Source organism: Malania oleifera, chromosome 3 (assembly GCF_029873635.1).
Source record: "Malania oleifera isolate guangnan ecotype guangnan chromosome 3, ASM2987363v1, whole genome shotgun sequence".
Classification (NCBI taxonomy): domain Eukaryota; kingdom Viridiplantae; phylum Streptophyta; class Magnoliopsida; order Santalales; family Ximeniaceae; genus Malania; species Malania oleifera.
In genome coordinates, this window is record NC_080419.1 from 27,945,670 (window position 1) to 27,968,853 (window position 23,184).

The 23,184-nt window shown below is 37.9% G+C and overlaps 1 protein-coding gene across 1 annotated transcript in view; it reads left to right on the forward strand.

The window, feature by feature from the left end:
- The window catches only part of LOC131151057 (nuclear-pore anchor), a 138,611-nt gene extending 115,628 nt beyond the window's left edge, over window positions 1-22,983 (forward strand). Inside the window, exons 38-48 of the mRNA XM_058102233.1 lie at window positions 104-181; window positions 3,376-3,525; window positions 3,613-3,684; window positions 16,523-16,678; window positions 16,783-16,836; window positions 16,968-17,055; window positions 17,133-17,209; window positions 17,325-17,453; window positions 17,958-18,062; window positions 21,008-21,158; window positions 21,271-22,983. Coding sequence (XP_057958216.1) covers window positions 104-181; window positions 3,376-3,525; window positions 3,613-3,684; window positions 16,523-16,678; window positions 16,783-16,836; window positions 16,968-17,055; window positions 17,133-17,209; window positions 17,325-17,453; window positions 17,958-18,062; window positions 21,008-21,158; window positions 21,271-22,604 — 2,394 coding nt within the window. The 3' untranslated portion in view covers window positions 22,605-22,983. The remainder of the gene's footprint in view (window positions 1-103; window positions 182-3,375; window positions 3,526-3,612; window positions 3,685-16,522; window positions 16,679-16,782; window positions 16,837-16,967; window positions 17,056-17,132; window positions 17,210-17,324; window positions 17,454-17,957; window positions 18,063-21,007; window positions 21,159-21,270) is intronic.
- The last annotated feature ends 201 nt before the right edge of the window (window positions 22,984-23,184 follow it).

Genomic DNA, 23,184 nt, shown 5'->3' on the forward strand with positions numbered 1-23,184 from the left:
ACATATTATGAAGTTATTCTGTATCTTTTTTGTTGAAAATTCTTAGAAGCAAAAGTGGTAATCTTGAGCTATTGTGTTTCTATTTTGTTAAATATCTTGGCAGGTTAGTGAAATGAACCTGCTTCGAGAAAGCAACATGCAACTCAGAGAAGAAAATAAGCATAATTTTGAGGAATGCCAGGTTTGTTTAGTGATTAATGCTTGCTGTTTAAGATGATGTATCATTTTTTTTGACGAACTAATTTCTTGTGGCTGTAAATGTGTTGATGCAGCCAGTTAGTGATGGATGGTGGTTAACGCATTAATCTAGAAAGGAATGGACTAGGAATCTCTGTTATGGAAAACTTATAAATTTTATTTGTAGATTGGCATCTAACGAGTCTCAATGACATTCTATAGCCTTCAAATAATGCCCTAAGATCTCTGGTTTCCACAAATTTTAAAGGTTACATGCTAGTCATCTAACTGGTTAAAGCTAAACAAAAGAAACAAGAGCCCCTTAAAAATAATAAGCTTGAGTAGCATGAAAAGAACACGCTACAATAGTGTGAGCAATAAACTGGCTGTATGATTTGACCCTGGATGCTGTTGCATGAAACTTAATGCGGCTTTGCTTACAATTATCCTGGTCCAAAGATTCTGCTGCCATGCATTCTACATCAGTCCCCTTCACTTTGGAAAATCTTGCCTTCCATTTGTTTTTTGGTTCAGGATAAAGAGCCTCATTAGGAATGTAGGGATAAATGTCAGCAATTTTGAATGTCCTGGAAATCGCCATGTCTTTCAGCTTGTCCACCACGTAAGCTTTGTCACTGATCTTCCTCAAGAGTTGGTATGGACCATACTTCTACAGCTCGAGTCAGTTGCACATTCCAATTAGGAATCTATCCTTCTGAGTATACACCACTACCATGTTGCGCACCTGTATTACTTGGCTGAGGTGGTCGGTAGCTTGCTTGTGCTTGGCATCGGTCTGCTCTAGCTTCTGTTCACATCGGCCTGCTGGCCATGTTTTCTGTGGAAGCAGTCTTCCCAATTGTTATACAAAGGCTGACCTGATCCCGAGCATGGTGAGGATTCTTTGTATATAAGCAATAGAAAGTGGAGATTTACCTGTGGTGCTGTGAAAAATATTCTTTTTAACTCTGCCTGTCCCAGGATGGACACCTCTCAGTTTATCTCAACAAATGCTATGCACCGGATTTCCTGATGTCTGATTCACTTCCTCAGTCTGCTTATTGGTCCATGGTTGCTCTGTGCTACACTGTTACTGTAATTCAATGAACAATCAAATAGCCTCAACAGAGTGACCCAAAAATGACCAAGAAACTTCTTGTCTTGGTCTCATGGGATCTAACAATTTCTCTGAAAATAAATTCGGCCACAGAAGATTTATCTGTTGTCTTTTTGTATGCAATGAAATGACTTATATTCCGAAATCAGTCAACCACCGTAAAGACACAATCCATTCCCCTTTATGTTTGTAGTAGTCTCGTGTTCTTTGACTGTCCCCTAGAAGCTTAGCATACATAATACGTCTGCACGTACCTGCCAACATCTCTCTTTAACTCTGATCAGTAGTATCTCTTAAGAGCAATAGCAGTGGTTGTTTTAATGCCCAGGTGTCTTACAAGGCGATTATGTTAGTCTCGGATGATGATTTGCTTTCTCAGTGGAGAATGTTGAACACCAAGATGTTACCATACATCAGGAAATTTGTCAAAATATATGGTAATTTCCACCATCTTGCTGTAGCTTGAATTTCATCCAAATCTCTTGAAATCAGCATTTTCCTCTACAACTCTTTCCAGCTCTCGACCTATGCTCTTCACTCCTCAAGGTGACAGATGGTGTTGGCCTTCTACTTATGGCATCCACTACTTTATTCTTCACTTTGCTTGATGTACCTTTGAAAGGAAAATTCCATAGGAAAGTGTGTCATGTAGCATGCTCATCATTACTTGTGCACTTCTCTTTTCTCTTCAATGAAATGTCTTCTCTTTCATAAGTAGACCATTATTGGCAAGCTTTACTTCTTGTTGAAGTATGCTACAAGTCAGCTACTTGGCATCACATGCTACCTCAAAACAGTTCCACAAAACTAGGAAAATCTAAGATTGAAGCAGTACATAACTTCTTTATCAACAAAAAGCTCTGCTTAGCTTCCTCATGCTTTCTTTTCAAACACTCGAGTGATGGGTGTGATGATAGTGCTGCAATTTCAAATAAAACATCTTTAGAAGGTTGCCAGACGATGGAAACTCCTCACCTTGCCTACTGTTCTAGTTGTCAGCCATTCACCAATATCATGAACCTTCTCATCCACACAAATCCCTTCTGTACTAAATGCAAACATTTGTTCATGAAACCTCACTATCTTGAGGTTGATATACAACTGATTTTGCTGCAAAACTGTTAGTACAACCCTCAACTGCTCAGCATGCTCAATGCCAGTACGCTTATATATTATCATCCTCTTTTTGAGCTGCTTTCAATGGTGTCCTTTTACTTTTAGTCTTATCAGATGTTGATATGTTCGGCTCCATTTGAATAGGACTTTGAGAGCTTTTAGGATTTTTCATCTCTGTTATAGCTCTAGAAGCTGCCCATATCCGCAGCTCACACTAATGGCCCTCTCCTGTATCAACAACTCAGCTTTCAAGGCCATGTGTTATGCCTAAGAGACATTCAAGATCATCTAAATCGCATTCTGGTCTTGATTAGCAGGTTTCAGTCTTCCTAAATGCATTGCTGCTTGCTTCGGTACTCTGGGAATGTTGCTGGAGGGTTCTACTGCTGGCTCCTGAGCAAAAAAAGCTGCCTAGATCGCTTGCTTCCCTTGATCTTCTTCAGTAGGATAATTGCTAACAGCTTCACCACGACCTGTCTTTGATTTGTATAGATCCCTGCTCTAGTGCCAATCTAATGCAGTAGGATAGCAATGGATTGTGACACTTGGTTAACCTAGATCTTAAAAGGTCTTGAATTTATCCAGATTAATGCCTAACCAGTCTGAATAAGATTATACAGTACCCAAATAAAACCCTATAATTGCAGCTGTTCCATTTATTTTAAAGGCCGCATGCTAGTCAAGTTACTAAAGCACTAGGGATAAAGAAAAGACATAAAACACCCTAACAAGTTATAAGCTATTGTACTGTGAACTAAAATCACTATGGTTGCTTAAACAGTAAACTGGCTGTATGGATTTTTATTTGATCCTGTAAGCTCTCGCATTGACCTTTACTTGGATTTATGCTTGGGCTTCTTATTATCATGCCCATGAATTGTGCTGCTACAGGTTCTGCATCCTGTGTTGATGAAGACTATTAAACACATTTGCTTATTGAAATTCCTTATCTCTTTTGCTTTCAGAAATTACGGAAAGTAGCCCACCAGTCTAGGATTGACATTGAGAATCTGGAGGCGTTGCTAAAGGAAAGACAGGTTGAGTTGGAATCTTATAAAAAAGATATTGAACTGCATAGGTTAGAGAAAGATCAGTTGGAAAAGCGGGTTGGTGAGGTATAGCATAATTCTGCAGAGTCTCTCTTCTCACTCGTGTTCACACTCATGTTAGTATGGCTTTCTAATTTCTTCTACTCCTTGCAGTTGCTTGAAAGGTGCAAAAATATTGAAGTTGAAGATTTTGATCGCATGAAAATTGATGTTCAGATTATGCAGGTAATCTAGTCAATTTCACACATCAATTTACTTGAATTCCATTTTGGAGATTGATTCCCATATTTGATGCTTCACAAGTTCTGAAAAATATTATGATCTTTCATGCTAGTCTGTCTCCATAGTTGTGAAATAGGTTGGCTGGCCTGCCTTCACATGAACATCTTGATTGTGGCTCAAAAGTTATAGTATGTATTGTATGTGTCGTTGGAAGAGAGGACTGAAGCATTATCATTCTCAAATGAATCTTTTAAAATGTGTGTTAAATAGGATTGACTAAATGAGCCAGAAGTAATTCTTACCATTCTCAAATGAAAATTTCAAAATTGTGTTAAATTGGAAGGGGAATGCCTCTGAATGCATATTTTTTATAGTGTACACAGTAATGCCTCCCTTGTTTTATCTGCTGGTTAATTTTAAGTATGCCATCTTGGTATGAATATTATTAAAATTGCTTTCCAGAAGCTTTAGTAATTTTTTTTTTTTTCCAGATCAGGCTTCCATGTAGGGAAAAGGGGAGGGCAATGGGGAGCGGCATGACCATAAGGTCATGATTGGAGCCATCTAACAATCTGCTGCCCTGCTCCCCTACTTTTGTAAATTCTTCTTATACTATATATTGTGATGCTGCTGATGTTGGGTGGCAGAAATTTATATACATAATGGGGGGCGATTGCACCCTTAGTTTTAGTGAATAGTATACAGTATTAAAATATTAGTCAGTTGCTCCATGTGTGTGCCTGACCCCACTTGTTCCCACCAACTCATTTCCCATCCATCCACTCAAATTGTCTTGGATCTACGCTGGTGATTTTTCCAGTCTATGGAAGCGTGGATGGCTCGCAGTATGTTGTTTTCATCCCCTAAAATAATGTATATGAAATATTAACTATTAATTTATAAAAATAAAATAAAAATAAAAATAACTATATGAAATTAGGAATATTGTTGCTTTGCCCCTCCTTTCTATAAATTCTGGTTTGGCCCTTGCCATATTATCTGGTGGTGTGTCAACATGCTATGAATATTAACAAAGTTGCGTTCGGAGGGTTTTGCAAATTTTTTTGCATTTTTCCTGACCAAGGGTGTCCTTTTGGGGGAAGGGGTGTGGGATGGGAAGGCACATGGGAGAGTCAAACCCATGACTGGTCATAAGCAAGGCTGCAAGTAACACCCCCCCCCCCCCTCCCTCGGCTGCATGCTTCCTCTGCATTAACAAATGCATACTAAGATTTGTATTTAATTCAGTACCATAACTAACCAATCACCAAAAGCCTTACCAATTAACAGAGGCTATAATATGTATTGATATTTAACTGTGCTGCTTCTTGCCACATATAATCTTCAATTGATTTTAGCTAAGAATTTGCTTTTCTCCTGCGAGGCTTGGCCCTTTTCATTTCTTTGGTACCGTGTGTGATTCCTAGGTATTTTTCCTGCACCATGTGTAGTGCCATTAAACCTAAACTGAACAGCATTTTCTTTCTTTTTCAGTGTGATTATTCCTCCCACTATGTTACAATAGCTATAAATAGGCCATTGTTTGGGCTAATCATTCACCTTAGCTGTCTCTGGAGCAAGCAGTGCCTTGCTGCATTAATTCAAGTAGTAGATGTTTTCCTGTGATATGTCAAGATATAATATGCGACCAGACATTGGTTGATGATGAGACTACGTAGTTGAAAAAACGTTTTCTACCATGAAGATGCTAATTGACTTATTAGAACTACACAATTTTTCCAACTAATTCTTTTTTTTTTTTTTAATTCATCAACTTTCCTGGCTTTGCCCCTGCCGCATTATCTTGCAGTTCATATTAATCATGCCAATATGGCAGGAATATTACCAAATTTACTCTCATGAAAGTTTTGCTATTCTGTTTTTGGACCAAGGGTCATTGCGGGGGAAGGGGGCATTCCTGCTGGGCTGCCCCATCCACTGCATTAACAAATCTGTCTTGAAATTTTTATTTGATTTCATATAACACAACTCATCAATCATGAGAAGTTTTACAATTGACAGTGGCTATAATACATATAATCTTCTGATGTGATAAAGTTTTGCTATTGGACAGTTTGGTTTGTCATTGTGTCTAATCTTCAATTTATTCTATATAAGAAGTTGCCTTTCATGAATAGAGGCTTAGTACGTCATATCTTTGACAACTTGAGCTATTGCTATGAACTTTTAATGCTCTATATTTTGAACCACGGAATCTAAACTAAACTACAATATCTTGCTTTTTCAGTCATTATTCCCCTTATTTAAGTTAAAATAGCTATCAATTGGCAGCATGGTTCGAAATCGCGATCGCGGGTAACGTCTCATAACGGTCGCGGGTGTTGCGGGACGCAAGTGTTACGTAACGAGAGGCTGGTGTAACGGTAGTGAATTTTTTTCACACATGCACAGCCATGCCAAAATCAAAAAATAAGCATGAAATCCATTAATACATGATTTTTAATGAATTTTAAAGGTCTTCATTCAACCTACAAATGTTTTTTAATAGGCATTATGATTTTTAGATTAATTTTAGTGCGCTGTTTACAAAAAAAAAATATATTTTTTTTTATAATTTACATTACTTTAAAATTTACAATTTAACAAAATAATTATGGAATTGTAAATCTTACAATTTAATTATTTAAATGGTAATAGACTTGAACTTGAGTCACTTAAGAGTTGAGACTTGACTAATTGTGTACAAATTAGAATTTATTATAAATTGTAGATCTAATATTAAATAATAAATTGTCAAGGACCTCAAGGTATTAAAAAATAAATAAATATGTCGAATATTAGTTAATATTTTTGTACTAAATCTGTATTCTAAGTTTCTAAGTTCTAAGTTCTACGTTCTAATTTTTGAAGAGTCTAAGTAACTCTATAAATTTTATATTTTAAAAACTTTATACTATTTTTTTTATTTTAATTAATAAATAGTTAATTTGTATTCTAATTAAATAATAAATAAACTAAATTTATATACTAATTATATTTATAAACTGAAATTATAAAACAAAATTTACAATTTATATACTAATTAGTAATTAAATAAACTGAAATTTATAATTTATATAAACTATAAATTGAATTATAAAACAAACTAAATTTAAAACTGAAATTTACAATTTATATACTAATTAAATGAACTGAAATTTACAATTTATATACTAATTCAATAAACTGAAATTTACAATTTATATAAAGCAATAAAGCATAAATTGAAATAATAAAACAGAATAAATTATTAAACAATAAAGCATAAATTGAAATAATAAATTACATACCCACTGGCCACCACCCACTACCCACTCCCGACTCCCACTCCCATGGAAGTTGTGAGCCTGCGCTGCGAGAGAACTGCTGGCCTACTAGAGCTGCAACCTGCAAGCCTCCAAATTTTGGAGGAATCGAAGGCTTCGAATGGAGGAATCGAAGGCTTGCTGATTTTTGTGTTCTTGGACGAAGGAGATGAATGACGGACCGAGGAATACGAAGCTGTACGAAGCAGATTTTGGGGCTTTTAGGGATTTCGAAGTTTCAGATTAGTAGATCAAAGCTGTACGTATGAAGGAGACGAAGAATCGAAGAGTAATTCAAGTGAAGAGGGAACTGAACTCAGCTTGCAGACGACAGATGTAAGGGTTTGAAGGCTCGAAGTTGCTTTTCGGTTCTTCAGACTTTGGAGGATTCAAATGACAATATCAGACGAAGGAGAGACGCACAAAGTGGAGCAGATTCGAGGAGACAAGGTACGCTGTAAGGGGCTTTCGGCCGTGACGTGGAGTAACGGACGTTACGTTCCGTAACGTTACTGTAACGGCCGTTACGAGCCGTTACATCTCCGTAATGGCCGTTACTTATGTGAATTTTTGGCTCGCCGCTAATGCGGTCTGTAACGGAATCGGTGACTTGTTTTTTCCGTTCGGTAACAGCCATTATTTAATACCATGATTGGAAGATGATTTGGCTAACCACTGGTCTTGGCTGCTGTTAAAGCAAAGAGCGCCTTATTGCATTGATTCAAATAGTTGATGCTTTCCTTTGTTTTGGCAAGATAGAAATGCAATTAGAGAAATTTCCCCTCCTTTCCACTTGGCTATTAACTGATGAATGTTTTTTTTAAGTATTAGTGGCATGGAACCCCCCTGATGTGCAAGAAGGTAAACAACTCAATTGAACTAAGCTTAAGACCATTTTTTTTAAACTTTTGATGACCCGAAACTCCTCGGGCAAGCCATTCAGACCTACCTAGGTGGCACCAGACTGGAGGGATGAAAACATTGTCACTCGGCAATTGACTCATCCCTGGTAATTCACCAAGAAAACCACAAGTCGGGAATCAAACCTTAATGGTAAGAAAATTAAAATTAGAAAGAGGAAGAAAGAGGTGATAGCAACTTGGACTACTTTAGCCACTGCAATTACCCTTTGTATAAAACAGTGTGATATATAGTATCAAGATGTGCGTGTGCATGTGCGCTTGTGCATGTTCTCAAGTAACATAGGATTAATGGAAGTATGAAACCAAACTTGGAAACAAACTGACTGTGTATGCTTGCACATATGTGCTGTGTGCATGCCAATGTGCAGGTGTTTGTATAACTGTATACTTGCTTGGATATGTTTTCATGAATGCATGAGTGGCACACTGATATAAATATAAATGCTTCTTTGCAAGTACACATGCACATTTGCATGTGAGTGAATGGCAGCAAGTGTAAAATTTACTATTGTTTTGCGTGTCCTTTATGCATGGAGCATGACTTGCTTTTGTGTAAAGTCAACCATAGAGTTAGATTCCTTTCATCATGGATGTGTGTAATATGAAGTTGATTAGAATTTGGTGGCCTTATAATCCATAAGCCTGCATTTATTTTTTTTCTTTTTGAAAAAATATCATAGTGAGATTCTACTACTTGTGTGGATTAGCTATTTGATCCCAAATTGGCATGCATACTAGGTATGGAGAAATGCATAATCAGTTGCCATGCTTGGAAATGTGGGAATGCCATGTGGGAGACATGTTTATTTGACCAAAATGTCAATTGTCACAGAAGTGATACTACATCACTATAGTATTCCCCTTATCTTCACAACCCATCACACAAATAGACATGCATATCTTCTTTGCGAACATCTAAAGGAGTGCCCTTTGTTTTAATTTAGGATGAATGTTGAGGGGACTTGGAGAGACTGTCTAGTTTTGGATTGGAAGGTGTAGAAATCCCGAGTGTCTTGGAGTGATTTAGGGGATATTTATGTAGAGAATTGTCTATTATTAAGAGAGATTATTTTAGGAGATTGTTTCCATCTTTAGCATATCCAATTGTATTACAAGTATAATGTATCGGCTTGTACAAATGATTTATTTTAGAAATATAGAAAAACTATTTTGATTTCATGGTATCAGAGCTAGGGTTTCTATAATGCTAGTTAATGATGGCAAAAGGAGCCATCAACAGCAGAGGGTCGAGCACCTCTGAAGCTCTCAATGGCAAGACTGAAGCCACCTCCACCTTGAATTCGAATGGGCTAGACTACTCGTCCTTCCCACTCTTGGTGACTGAACGGAAAGAATTTCTGTGAATGGGTTTAGTCAATCAAACTTGTGATTGACAACAAAGGAAAGTTAGGCTACCTTACCGGCGAGAAGAAGAAACCCGCCTCAATCGACGTTGTAGCTCTGCAGAAGTGGAATTCCGAGAACTCCATGGTGACTGCGTGGCTAGTGAATTCCATGAAACCTTCAATCGGCAAGACCTATCTGTTCCTACCAATGGCGAAGGACGTTTGGGATGCTGTCCGAGAGACATACTCAGACTTTGAAAGCTACTCTCAAATCTTTGAGATCAAAACTCGGCTATGGTAGATGCGGCAAGGAGAAAGAGAAGTCACTGACTACTATATTGAGATGACGAATCTCTGGCAAGAACTCGACCTGAGCATTGAGGAAGAATGGGAATGCCTTGGAGACAGTGCCCCGTACAAGAAAAGAGTCGAAAATGAACAAGTTTTCGAATTTTTGGCCGGACTCAACCGAGACTTGGACAAGGTGCGGGGGAGGATTCTCGGCCGATGTCCTCTGCCTTCAACTCGGGAAGTTTTCTCGGAGGTGAGGTAAAAGGAGAACCTTTGCAAAGTTATGTTGAAGGAGCCGATTCTAATCGGAAACAATGGGCCTGAAATGTCTACCCTCATTTCAAGAGGAACTCTTGCTAGGACAAGCCAAAAAACATAGAAAGGAAGACCCTGGTATGAGCATTGCCGCAAGTCGGGCCACTCAAAAGATAATTGTTTGGAAATACATGGGAAGCCTGCAGATTGGAAACCAAGACATAATCCCAAAAAGTTGTGGCTACCATGCTGCTATTGATAACCTAGCCAAGAAACCACAAGAGGAGAAAAATAATAATTCCACTTCAAGTGGCGCATTCAGTCTTGAACAGTTGGAGCAACTCTATAAAATGTTCTCTACCATTCAAGCATCGGGTTAGTCTTACACACGTATTCCTTCTGGTTCTTTGGCGCACCGAGGTAATTTTTTTGTAGCCTTAAATACCATATCTCATTACAAATCACCATGGATAATTGATTCTGGTGCCTCTGATCATATGACTGATTCCTATCATCTGTTCTCATCCTATTCACCTTGTGCTAGAAATTTGAAAGTTAAAATTGTAGATGGATCACTCTCATCTGTTGTAGGTAAAGGGAGTATTCGAATCTTTGACTGTATAACTCTAGAATCTGTCCTACACGTCCCTAGGTTGTCTTGCAATTTGTTATCCATTAGCTAGTTGACAAAAGATTCTAATTGCTCTGCTAAATTCGTCTCCTCTCATTGTGTTTTCCAGGACCTATCATCAGGGAAGACGATTGGCATTGCTAAGGAGTGTGAGCGACTCTACTACTTTAAGGAGGCGAATATGAGTGAACAATGTCAAACTGCTATTTGTGCTTTTGCATTTGTTTCTAGGGATACTGAAATTTTGTTATGGCATTCTAGGATGGGTCATCCAAATTTTCAATACTTAAGACATTTATTTCCTTCCATTTATTCAAATAAAACGTTTTTTGATTTTCAGTGTGAGATTTGTGAACTTGCAAAACACCAACGTAATTCCTTTTCAAAATCCACATACATACCATCTAGACCTTTTACTATGATTCACAGTGATTTATGGGGACCCTTACGCTCTCTTAATCACACTCACACGAAATGATTTATTACTTTTATTGATGATCACACTCGTATTTGTTGGGTTTACCTGTTGAAAGATAAAACTGAAGTCTGTTCTATTTTTATCAATTTCCACTCCATGATTCAAACACAATTCCAAACTCACATTCAAATCTTGCGTACTGATAATGGTACAAAATATTTCAATAATATCTTGGGAAATTATCTTAAAGAAAATGGAATCATCCATCAAAGTTCCTGTGTGGATACCTCTTAACAAAATGGGATTGCCGAATGCAAAAATAGGCATATTCTTGAAGTAGCTCGGGCATTGATGTTCACTACAAATATGAAAAAATATTTTTGGGGCAGTGCCATTTTAATAGCTACATATCTCATTAATAGAATGCCTAGTTGGGTTCTTTCTTTTGCCACACCTCTTCAAAAATTCCAAGAATGTTTTCCTTACTCTCAGCTCAACTCCAATCTCTCCGTAAAAATTTTTGAGTGTACTGCATTTGTATATGTTTATGCTTAAAATAGGGATAAATTGGAACCTCGTGCCATTAAGTACGTTTTTATTGGTTACTCTCCTACTCAAAAAGATTACAAATGTTATGATCCTGTCACAAAAAAAATTTTCGTTAGCCTTGATGTCACGTTCTTTGAAACCACTCCTTACTCCCAAAAGCCCTCTCTCTGTTGATGAATTTGTGTCATACACTGAGTCTATCAACACCGCTACACCATTCCCTGATCTGTCATGTACAAAAGACCACTTAAACTCAGGGGGAGATGCAAAAAAACAAAATAACAAGGAGATACTTGTTTACTCAAGGAAGTAGAAATCAACGAACAGGGAGAATCCCATACCTGAGGCACCAAGAGAGTTGGAATCGGTAATAGCTCCGAGCAACCATGAGTCCACGTCCAATCCTGATTAGGTAATAAATCGCAATGACCATGAACTTCCTTCTGATAAGTTTGCACCTAATGACATCAATTTACCCATTGCTCTTAGAAAACAAACTAGGTCATGTACTCTCCATCCCTGGTCAAAATACATGTCTCATAAACTTTGTGGATGTCGTGCTTTTACTCTAACCTTGATAGGATAAAAATTCCAAATAATATCTAGGAAGCCTTGGAGATTGGTGAATGGAGGGAAGCCGTCATGGAGGAAATGCAAGCCTTGGAAAAGAATGGAACTTGGGATGTTATGAATTTGCCGAGAGGGAAGAAGCCAGTAGGCTGCAAATGGGTCTTCATGGTGAAATATAGAGCTGATGGGACAGTTGAATGGTATACAGCCCGTCTTGTTGCAAAAGGGTTTACACAGACCTATGTCATTGACTACACGGAGATGTTTGCACCGGTGACAAAATTGAATACAGTTCGGGTTCTCCTGTCCTAGGCAACCAACTTGGATTGGCCACTTCAGCAACTTGACATTAAGAATGCATTTCTAAATGGTGAGTTAGAAGAAGAAGTCTACATAACGATACCACCAGGTTTCGATAAGAAAGGTGAAGAAAACAAAGTATGTAAACTCAAGAAGTCCTTCTATGGACTCGAGCAATCTCCTAGAGCATGTTTCGACATATTTGTGAAGGTAATAAAGAACCAAGGATATCGACAAGGGCAATTAGATCACACTATGTTTTCCAACAGTTCGAAAGTGGGAAGAAAACAATTCTGATTGTGTACGTTGATGATATAATCCTAACTAGAGATGATACAATGGAGATGGAAAGATTGAAGAAAGTCCTAGCTGTTGAGTTTGAAGTTAAAGACCTGGGACGAATGTGGTACTTCTTGGGAATGGAAGTTGCTAGATCAAAAAAGGGTATCAGTGTCTCTCAGCGAAAGTGTACCCTTGATCTCCTAACCGAAACTGGCATGCTTGGATGCAAACCTAGTGAAGCCCCCATTGAAGCAGTAAAGAGAGTTGAAGACTGCGGAATATCGGTTGAAAATGAGAGGTATCAGAGATGGGTTGGTAAACTAATCTATCTATAACATACCAGACCCAACATCGCATTTGCAGTGTGGTAAGCCAACACATGCAGTCACCAAAGAAGACTCACCTAGAGGCTGTGTACAAGATTCTTAGGTATCTCATGGGATCGCCGGGCAAAGGACTCTTCTTCAAGAAGTTTGAAAACAAGGAAGTAAAAGTTTTCACAGACGTTGATTGGGCAAGATCAGCGGAAGACAGAATGTCTACCACCGGATATTGCACCTTTGTATGGGGAAATTTGGTGATTTGAAGGAGTGAAAAACAGAATGTAGTGGCTCGAAGTAGTGCTCAAGCTGAGTTCGGGGCAGTTGCACAAGGGATATGTGAAGGACTATGGTTACGGAAACTTTTGGAAGAACTATTGATCCAGTGAAATTCCCTATCAAACTCTACTATGATAACAAAACAATCATCAGTATCTCTCCCAAACCATTTCAACATGACAAGACTAAGCATGTAGAAGTGGACCGACACTTTATCAAAGAAAAGGTTGAAGAAGAAACCATTTGTATGACTTATGTTCCTACCAAGGAATAAACAATAGACATCTTTACCATAGGGTTAGCTCGACAGAGTTTTGATGATTTCATCTGCAAGTTGGATATGATCAATATCTATGATCCAACTTGAGGGGGAGTATTGAAATCCCGAGTGTCTTGGAGCGATTTAGGGGATATTTATGTAGAGAATTGTCTATTATTAGGAGAGATTATTTTAGGAGATTGTTTTCATCTTTAGCATATCCGATTGTATTATAAGTATAATGTATCGGCTTGTACAATTGATTTATTCAAGAAATACAGAAAACCTATTCTAATTTTAGTAGGTTTTAAATTTATGAAGAATTTGAAACATCTCAAAGAACCCTTGAAAGACTGAAAAAGGTAGAATTTTGAGTTTTTTTACGTAAGTTCAAGCCAAGAAGGGTAGTATTTGTCTTATGATTGAATGCTTGGATAAGAGTGACGATTTTAAGGGATTGTCTAAGAGTGAGCTGGATGATTTAGTTTGTCAAGGAAAAATGGTGCTGACAAAAAACTAGATTTAATTAGGTTAGTGAAGAAGATGGTAATTTTAACTTCTTTCATTTGGTGGCTAATGGGAAGAGATGGAAAAGCATGGATCAAGAAATTGGAACTTAGTGTAGAGGGAGTTGTTGGGGATTTTAATTTGATTGTCAAGGAAATTATGGTGTTTCAAAAAATTTTATTCATAGAAAGATTATTGTAATACTTTGAAAGAGAGTTTAGATTGGTGTGCAACCTAGATGATCAGGTACATGCTTAAAGAAACCTTTTTTGTAGACATTAGGGGTGCAATTTGGGATGGAAAGAAAGATTCCTGGATTAATAGGCTTTAACGTGAAATCCCAAGATTGTTGGGAGGTGGTGAGGAGTTAGTTGATGAAAAAATTTTTTTTTTTTTCTTTCACTTTTTAGAAGAGAATATGTTATTTTAGTAATTAGGTTGTGTTTTTTGGATATTTTTGTCCTTAAGTTTTTAGTTTTGTTGATAATTTATAAGATGGCAGACCTGGAGCTGTACATATGCTCCTGGAACCTGCTGCCTATTTTTCCTTCTTTTTCTCTTCTTTTCCTCTTCTCCTCCATAACTTTACGACATTACTTTTATACTAACGGGGTTACTGGTATGAACATTAGTTTGACTTGAATTTCTTTGTACCAAGAAGAAACATTCATTAAGCTGAAGGACTTTCGACCTATTAACCTGGTGACTGGTGCATGTGAGATTGTTGCAATGATTCTACTCAGTTAGAGTTTGATGTTGAATGATAATGTTGCAGGTAGGTAAATTTTGGATGTTTTTGTGGAGTAGGTGGCTTAGGATGCATGTAGGAAAAAGTGTAAAGAGTTTGTTTTTAAGCTGGATTATGAAAGAGCCATATGATTGAATTTGTTGGAGTTTTTCAGATAATGGTTTAACATAGGGAGGGGTTTGGTTGTAGATGAAGGTTTTGAAATAAGGGTTGGTTGTCTAATGCCTGCTTTTCTTTTATTATCTTGTGAAAGCTAATACATGGTTTACAGCTTCGAGGTGAGTGTGGTACAGTGACCCTCTGTCCCCTTATTTATTTTCAGCACACAGATGTTTTGAGCAGATTGATAGATGGAGCCATACACAGAGTCTTCATGCAGGCTTCGCACATAGATGGGGCCGTACTAGAGGCTTCATCCTCTAGTTCTTTAATAATAATCTTTTTCCTCCTTCCACTTGCCACCTTATGAATCAATCTCATGTTACAATCCCCATCCTTTAAGTTTTGGAATACCTGCTACTTTCTCTGTGCAACAATCCATTTGTTCTGCTGCCTTCTCTACTGCTCTTTGTAATCAATGGTTTCTATGCATTTAAGTTCTAGTATTGATTATTTTGGTATTTTTGTAGTAAAAAATTATTGCTAATGTGTATGCAAATCAATAATCCATTATATAGGGTGCTCTGCACAGAATTTAAATGAAAATGCGCCTCCTTCATGAGGTGCATGCCTCCGTCTCACACCTAGGTTCCAAGTGCCCTTGGTGCTTTGCACCTTTGAGTCTTGACAACTATGATTTAGTTTGCTAGCAAGTACTTTTTTCTTGGTTGATGATAGGGGAACTTTGATCAATATTTGTATGCTCGTTTAGACTTTTAGTAGGGTTTCTAGGCTTAAGATTAGCATGGAAAAAGTGGTACCATAGCTATTAATTTTTCCTCCATTAAGATTTCAAAGCTTGCCTCTGTAGTAGGTTGTGAAGTTTGAATTGACCTTTGACTTACATGTGATGATGGTTGGGACTCTGTTTTCTTAGGCGTGTATATCACTCTTAAGGTTTTTCCCATCCATTGTTCCTCTTTATATCTTGCCCTTGTTTTAGTGATGTCTAGAAATTTTTCTTTAGTGGTAAGTTTTTATGGTGGTTTTCCTTGAAATTAATTCCCTTTGGCATGAGGTGATTAAAAGAAAATTTGCAAGGTGATGGCTGGAATTCTACCATTGGTATCAAAGCTACCTGTGAGAGTCCTTGGAGATTCATTTTACAGATTTCTTCTTTGTACTTTCATTAAATATAAAATGGGCGATGGGTCTTGTATCTGTTTTTGCGAGGATGTGTGGGTGGGCGATGATTCTTTTTATCTCTTTCCCTTATCATGGTCAGCTCTCTTTGTTACATAATGCACCTATTCCTTCTTTCATGATTCTAGAGAGTTAATAGGTTCCCTGGAGTTTTAAGTTTTGTGGGGATTTTAATGATCTGGAGTTGAAACCCCCATCTTAGTGAACGTGGGAATAAAGAAATTCGAGAACTTGGAACTCCGGAAGCTGCTTCATAAGGGGATACATATTTAATCTGCTTGGGATTTGGATATGTGGACAAGACACAAAGCACTTGAAATAATTGGCATGACTGGCTTTCAATAACTCAGGTGGCCTGAACTCCTTGGGGTTCTGTTATTTTCTAAACTTTTTAGTATGGTATCAGATGTTGAAGTTCCTTATCACACACAATGAAGGGACAATGGGACATGTAATGCTATTCAATTCTCTAACATTTACTCGTTTGTTTTGTCTATTGCTCCCATATTGGGTTTACTGTCGCTTATTCTATCATTTCATGTATATTTTTCACCAGGAAAGTCAGCGAGAGAAGGATGCTGAGATCGAGGAAATTAAAAAACTTGTTTCTGAGAAGCAGGTTATAATGGCAGATTTGGAACGTGACCTTGCAAACAGCAGATTGGAACTGACTGCGAGGGAGAACCGGATAAATGATAGTTTGCAAGCTGAGGTATTTTTGTTATAGTTCTCTTTTAAAACTATAATGTACAAAATTTGGTTTATATCTATTACAGCTTTTATGAGATATTTCTCATGATTTTTGTTTGCATATAGGCTAATTTGAAATCAGATGTAGAGAAGCAAAAGAAGATGGTGACTAATTTCAAGGTTGTGCAACTATTAATAAATTTTGTAAAGTCAAAATTGTGATGTAATTATACTGATGAGTTAAATTTGAGGGATGTTTTCAGATGCATGCGTTCTGATTTAGTCCCCTAACAATATTTATCTTTCTTCAGAAAAAGTTGGGGGCTTTGTTGAAGGAGAAAGAGGCACTGAGCAAAGAGAATCTAAGTCTCTCCAAACAATTAGAAGACTCCAAACAAGGTATCCATTGTTTCACCAGTATAATTAAGCATTATCTGGCTATTCATATTTTCCAATTACATTCTTATGCATTGCAGGAAAAAGGTCCATAGAGGATGCTGCTGGTGAACAGGCCATGAAGGACAAAGAGAAGGAGAAAGAAGCCAGGATTCAGGTTCACAGAACTTTTTCTGTCTATGGGCTTTCTTTTATCTCTTTTTCTATTTCCTTTCTTTAAATGAAGCCTTTCAGATTCTTACCAACTTCTCGCCTTTCCTATGTTCACTAAGATTCTGGAGAAAACTGTGGAGAGGCAGAGGGAGGAGTTGAGGAAGGAGAAAAATGACCATCAGAAGGAAAAAGTGAAGCGTCTAAAGACTGAGAATACCATTGCGGATCTTTATAAGAATATAACTCAGGTTAGTACAACTATAATTCAGGTTCTATACTTTTATTCTCCAATAAAATATGTATCTGACTTGAACCGAGCTATTCATTTATTTGTAAAACTGGCGTATTTTTGGACTCACGCTTTGCCATCAGCTGTTTAAGCGGATTCAGTTTTGGTTTACGCATTGTAAGGTGTGCTTGCGAAGCTATTTATTGTGAAATGAAGCTCATATGCACACACACTTATGCAAACTAGTCGATTATAAAGCAGTTATTGCTGTCCATGCACTGGCCTTGAGCCCTTCTGCTAGACACTGTTTACTCCACTAGTTTAGAATTTACATACTTATTACAAAGCAAAAACATGTGTTTTTGGTGTCATTGACATGAGAGATGTCTCCAGTTCATCTGTTTCTATTTCTATTTCTATATATCAAAATTAAAAACTCTCTCTAGTATGATTAGACAAAGAATGTATTTGCTACCAAGATTATGTTGTGGCTGCATTTTAGTTTTACATTTTTGGAAAACAGGAGAAAGCAAAGATGTATGATGATTTTGAGAAGCATAAGCAGGTTGTAAAGAGGATCTCAGATGAACTTGACAAGCATAAGCATGCTAAAGGCAACATTCCAGAGGTAACCATTCTAATTGGCTTCTGTGACAACATTTCATTCTAATTTTCAGGAAATGTAAATTGTTGCATCTTTACACCTTCCATAAGTCAGCACTAGATGTTGCTTCTGACATGCATTAAAGTACAAGCACGAGAATGAAAGAATGCTTAGATCTTGATTTAAAACTGCGCTTGGGTAGTGGGGAAGCTTCATCAGAAGAGCAGAAAGGCCACCAAACCAGGAAGGCCCAAGGCTTTCTACAGTTCCCTGAACATAAGGGAGCCTGTGTTCAGGGAGTCTCTTCGTCTACGACTAGGGAGGATATGGGAGGTTATCGTTCTTCAAAGCAGCGACAAATCGAACAGTGTCCATCTCCGAATGGTGTACAAGATGATCCGGTATTTTGTTCTTCTAATAACATCTTTGATGGCCATCATGAGGGATGCTCCGATGAAGGTAAAGTCCATGAGACGGAAGGAGGAAGGCCTGATAGGTATGTTGTTTCTCCTCGGCTGGAGGGAAATGACAACAGGGGGAGCTCTAGGATTTTAAAAGGAGGGGGGTGGGGGGAGTCTGATTTTAAGAATTTTAATTCTTTTGATTTTAAGAATCAGGATTTAATTTTTGGTTCGGTGGGAAATCAAGCTGGAAAGGTAGTCTGTTCGAATAATTCGAAGAGTGGTAAGGTATATCCTCATCATATGGAAATGCAGACAGGTCTTGAAGGGAGGGTATGTATTGAAGATGAGTTTTCTGGTGAAAAAACACATAAAATTATAAAGAGGGATTCCAACTAGTGAGAAAACACATAATATTATAAAGAGGGATTCCAGAGGGATATTAAGTATATAGGAAGAGCCAATCAATTAGAGGGAAAATTGGAGCAAAAGAAAGTAAGATATAGGGAGATGTTTCAGATGAGAACAGAATAGGGAGTAATGATTTTAAATGCAAAAAAGGTCTATTTGGACCATATTTGGGAATAGTGTAGTTATTCGTCCGATTCTTTCATTGATCGTATCAGATATTTAACTTACATACCACCCTATCCATAAAAACGTTTAGAAGGTATTAATCTGTTTGAAGAGGAGGTCCCCAAAAGGGCAGCCCAGTGCACAAAGCTCCTGCGTATGCGGGGTCCAGGGAATGGGCAGACCACAATGGGTCTATAGTGCGCAGCCTTACCTTGCATTTTTGCAAGAGACTCTTTCCACGCCTCGAACCCATGACCTTCATGTCACATGGCGACAACATTACCATTGCGCCTAAGCTCCCTTTTAAGGGGAAGTCCCCAAAGAAGTTAAAAAGTAAGGGATGAAATTTTGCCTACTCCCCTTTTTGAGATGAAATTCTTGAGAAAGGCATTGAAACTCGAAGGTTGTTGGATGATTTCGGCCTCATATTGTCTGATCAAGGCATGGTTTTAAATCGTGGTAGCGTGTAGCATAACGTAACGGTAACAGGTTTAATGGGAAGCGGGAGTAGCGGATGTTACATAATGGGAAGCGGGTGTAATGGCCATGAATTGTTTTCAAGCATGCACAACCTTGTGCATTTTAGTGTATTTGCATGTTTTAATTGTCTAACCCTTTAGTTTAACACTTTAACTAAGTTGTTTGGTAAGGGCAAGAAATTTACATTTGTTTTTAATCCACCATTGACAAAAAAAGAAAAACTTATGTGTATGCGTATTTGTACTTTCTCATTATTCTTATGCATGATAAATTCTTATGTGTGATAAATTTATTAATAAAAAAAATTACATTTTACACTTCATTAATCTATTAGACACATAAGACATACGAATAATAAAAATATAAAATAACTAGAAAAGAAAAAGAAGGTTCATGTTGAAAAATATAGAACGTAAATATCAAATTGCTAATATTATCAAAATAAAATATTTTCCTAACAAGTTAGTATTTTCAAATTGTTAATTAATGCATCTCTTGTGACTATTTGAAAAATAGTAAATTTTGTTTCATTATTATTCTCATTATTATCTTTTCCCCCTTTTGCCACATAGTATATTGAGAATAATTTATGAAAGGGGGGGAAAAACAAAAGTGAGAAAAAAAATAAAAAATAAAATAAATTTTTTTTTTTGCCATGACAGTCCTGTAGCGGTTACATAATGGTTGTAGCAGCATTTACACAACTATTGTGGTCCTTAACGGCTGCTATGGCTGTGAGTTTTCTTCCCACCAATTTCGCAGTTTGTAACGGTATTGAGAACCCAAAAAACCGTTACGTAACAGTTGCGGCTGTTATTTAAAACCATGGATCAAGGAAGTAAGGAAGTCAGGCTCAACGGTGGCAAATACAGGGTGAAGGGTCAGAGGGAATTGGCTAATTAGAAGTTTTGGTGAACTATGATGGGAAAGGTATAAATAGGGGATTTCTCATCTGATTTAAGCAGTTGTTATTTTCTATTTTCGTACAGTTTAATTACACTACTTGATTTTGAAGTGTTCTGTCTTAATGTAAGCATATGATCAAACATGCAATACTGGATTCTTGGTTGTTTCATTTCAGTCCATTCATTTTCTGGATTCTTGAAAAGTGTTAAAGCTTGATATACATTGCTGGCCCACAACCCAATAGAATCTAACATGGTATCAGAGCTGGTTCAAAGGAGGTCCTGGGTTAGTCTTGTTGCCCGTGTTTATTATGGTGTTTCAAAAAATTATTGTTTTCCCTATCATGGGTGTTATTTATCATGTGTTTATATTTCAACCTGCTGTTGGGTGCATGCGTGGTGGAGCATTAGAGCTTGATATACATTGTTGGGCCACGACTTGATAGTTTAAGCTTTTAGGTAAACTGTAATCTAACGTAAAAATTGTATAGTTGATGCCCCATTCAATAGGATATATTCATTTCACTATGTTCTTTATCATTTAGAACTCTAATTACTACTTTTGCAATCCGTTTCTTATGCGAGTTTTCATTCATCTCTTTCCCAGGGTATTTCAGCAGTTCAAATCCTGTCCAAGACCACCTTGGACGATCTTCCTGCTGGCTATGCCTCAGCTGTTGAGAATTTTGAAAAGGTGGCACATTCGATTTTCAGTAGCCTTCCTGCAGAAACTTCTGTTGTTGACACTGCTGCTTCAGGTCCTTTACCTTTTTACATAAATTTGCCTCTGTTTTTTTATCTTTTGTGTCATGTCCTATTTTTTTTATTTGTCTAATTTTGATGGGAAGAGTACTTGTTTTACCTCTGCAGGGCCTGCAGTTCCTGCTCATGCGGTAAGTACATCCTCAATAAGTGCTGCCGCAAGTGACTCACCGTTGAAGCCAACAGAAGAAAAAGAAAAGAAAACCACTCTTCCGAAACCTGTTGTTGAAACTCGTAAAACAGGAAGAAAGTTGGTTCGGCCTCGTCTTGTGATACTCGAAGAACCTCAGAGCGATATAGAGATGTCAGATATGGATGCATCAAACAATGCAGCGAAGCTTGCTGTACATGATGCAGAAGCTCAAGGCAACATGACTCTATTGAACCAACCACCTATTCGGAAGCGACAAGCTTCCACTTCTGCTTCTGATTTGCAAGAAGAGACACTTGCTCAGGGGAAAATTAGCACTGATCTGACAGAACCTGTGTCGAAGAAATCTAGGAGCTCAGATTCACCACCAGAGAGTGCTGAAGGGCAATTTGCTGCCCATTTGGAAACTCCTGGAACTCCTACTGTTGAAGAAACAGTAGATGCTGCAGCTGATTTACCTCAAGGTTCCAATGAGGAAGCTGTTGATGCTGAAAAGGATGAGGTTGAAGCTACTCAAGGGCAATCTGAGGAGCCAAAAGAACCACTACAGCTAGATACCAATGATGAAGTTGATTTGCAAAATGATATGAATGTGTTTGAAGATCTTTTGGATAAGCCAGGTGAAGAAGTGCCATTTGATGACGGATCAAAGTGTCCTGCTGGACAAGACATCCAGCAATCAGCGGAAATTGGTGCTGAGAGGGAAGAAGGAGAGCTGGTCCCAGATATTGCGGATCTTGAGGGTGGGGATAGTAGCCTAATGGAAAGCGCAGACAATGTGGGAGGTCAGGTTGAGCATGAGCCAGTTCCTGCTTCACCGGGTGAGGCTGATGATGCAATTTCTGCTGGTGCAGCTGCGGAAATTGGTGAGATTGCTTCTCCCAATGTTTTAAATGAAGAGAAGAATCGTGGAAGTGATGTAGTGGAAGAGATTGCTGAAGATTCTGACAAGTCAAATGATGGTAATGACCAAGTTACTGTGGAAACTGAACCGGTGCCTGAACCTGTTTCTAGTAGTCGTGGTGGTACTTCAGCAAGTACTGTCACCGAAGTTGGTGGCTCAAAACAAGCTTCTCCCAGCATCACTCCGGAGGTAGATGAGGAAAAACAGGTGTTACCTGCTAGTGTCAGCTCAAATACCATAAACATACAAGAAAGAGCTAGGGAGCGGGCTATGTTAAGACAGCATGGAGTTATTTCTTTGACTAGAGGCCGTGGAAGGGTAGCTCGTAGTCGAGGGGCGCGTGGTGGCCGTGGTGGACGTGGACATGCTTCTGGTGGTCAAGGTTGAGCTTTGAAAGCTGTACATGAGTGTCATGTTGTTGTACTCTTATTTTATCCTCTTATTACCTCTCTTTACGTGGAAGTTCAAGATGTCTCTCCTACTTCAGGTGATTGATTCTTGGACAAACGGAAAAACGTTGTAGTTTTACAATAGGATGTAGTCACCAGAGAATAAGATTTTTTTCACAAGCCATCTCGTCATTGGACTGCAAGTAATTGTTGATGAATTGAGAGCTAGTTTTGTGGCATTTGAAAATGTTTACATAGGGTTTCGAAACTTGGGAGTTCGGATCTAGATTTGTTTAGATATGAACAATTATATCAATTTTTGTCCAAATTCACACAAATTTGACTTGAAATTCATGCTTAAAAGCACGACTTTACTATTTTCTTAAGATGTTAATTGGATATGGGGATGTTTGAGACGAGCCTTGCCCCTCCCCTTTCATATCCTCATCCCTTTCCTTATATTTTGTTTCGTTTTGGTGTACCTTATTCATTTGTGAGTGCCAACGTTAAAGTTTTGGTGCAAATATCGTAGCTGCGCGAGATTCCTAGTTCACACAAGCTGCACTTTGTTACGCATG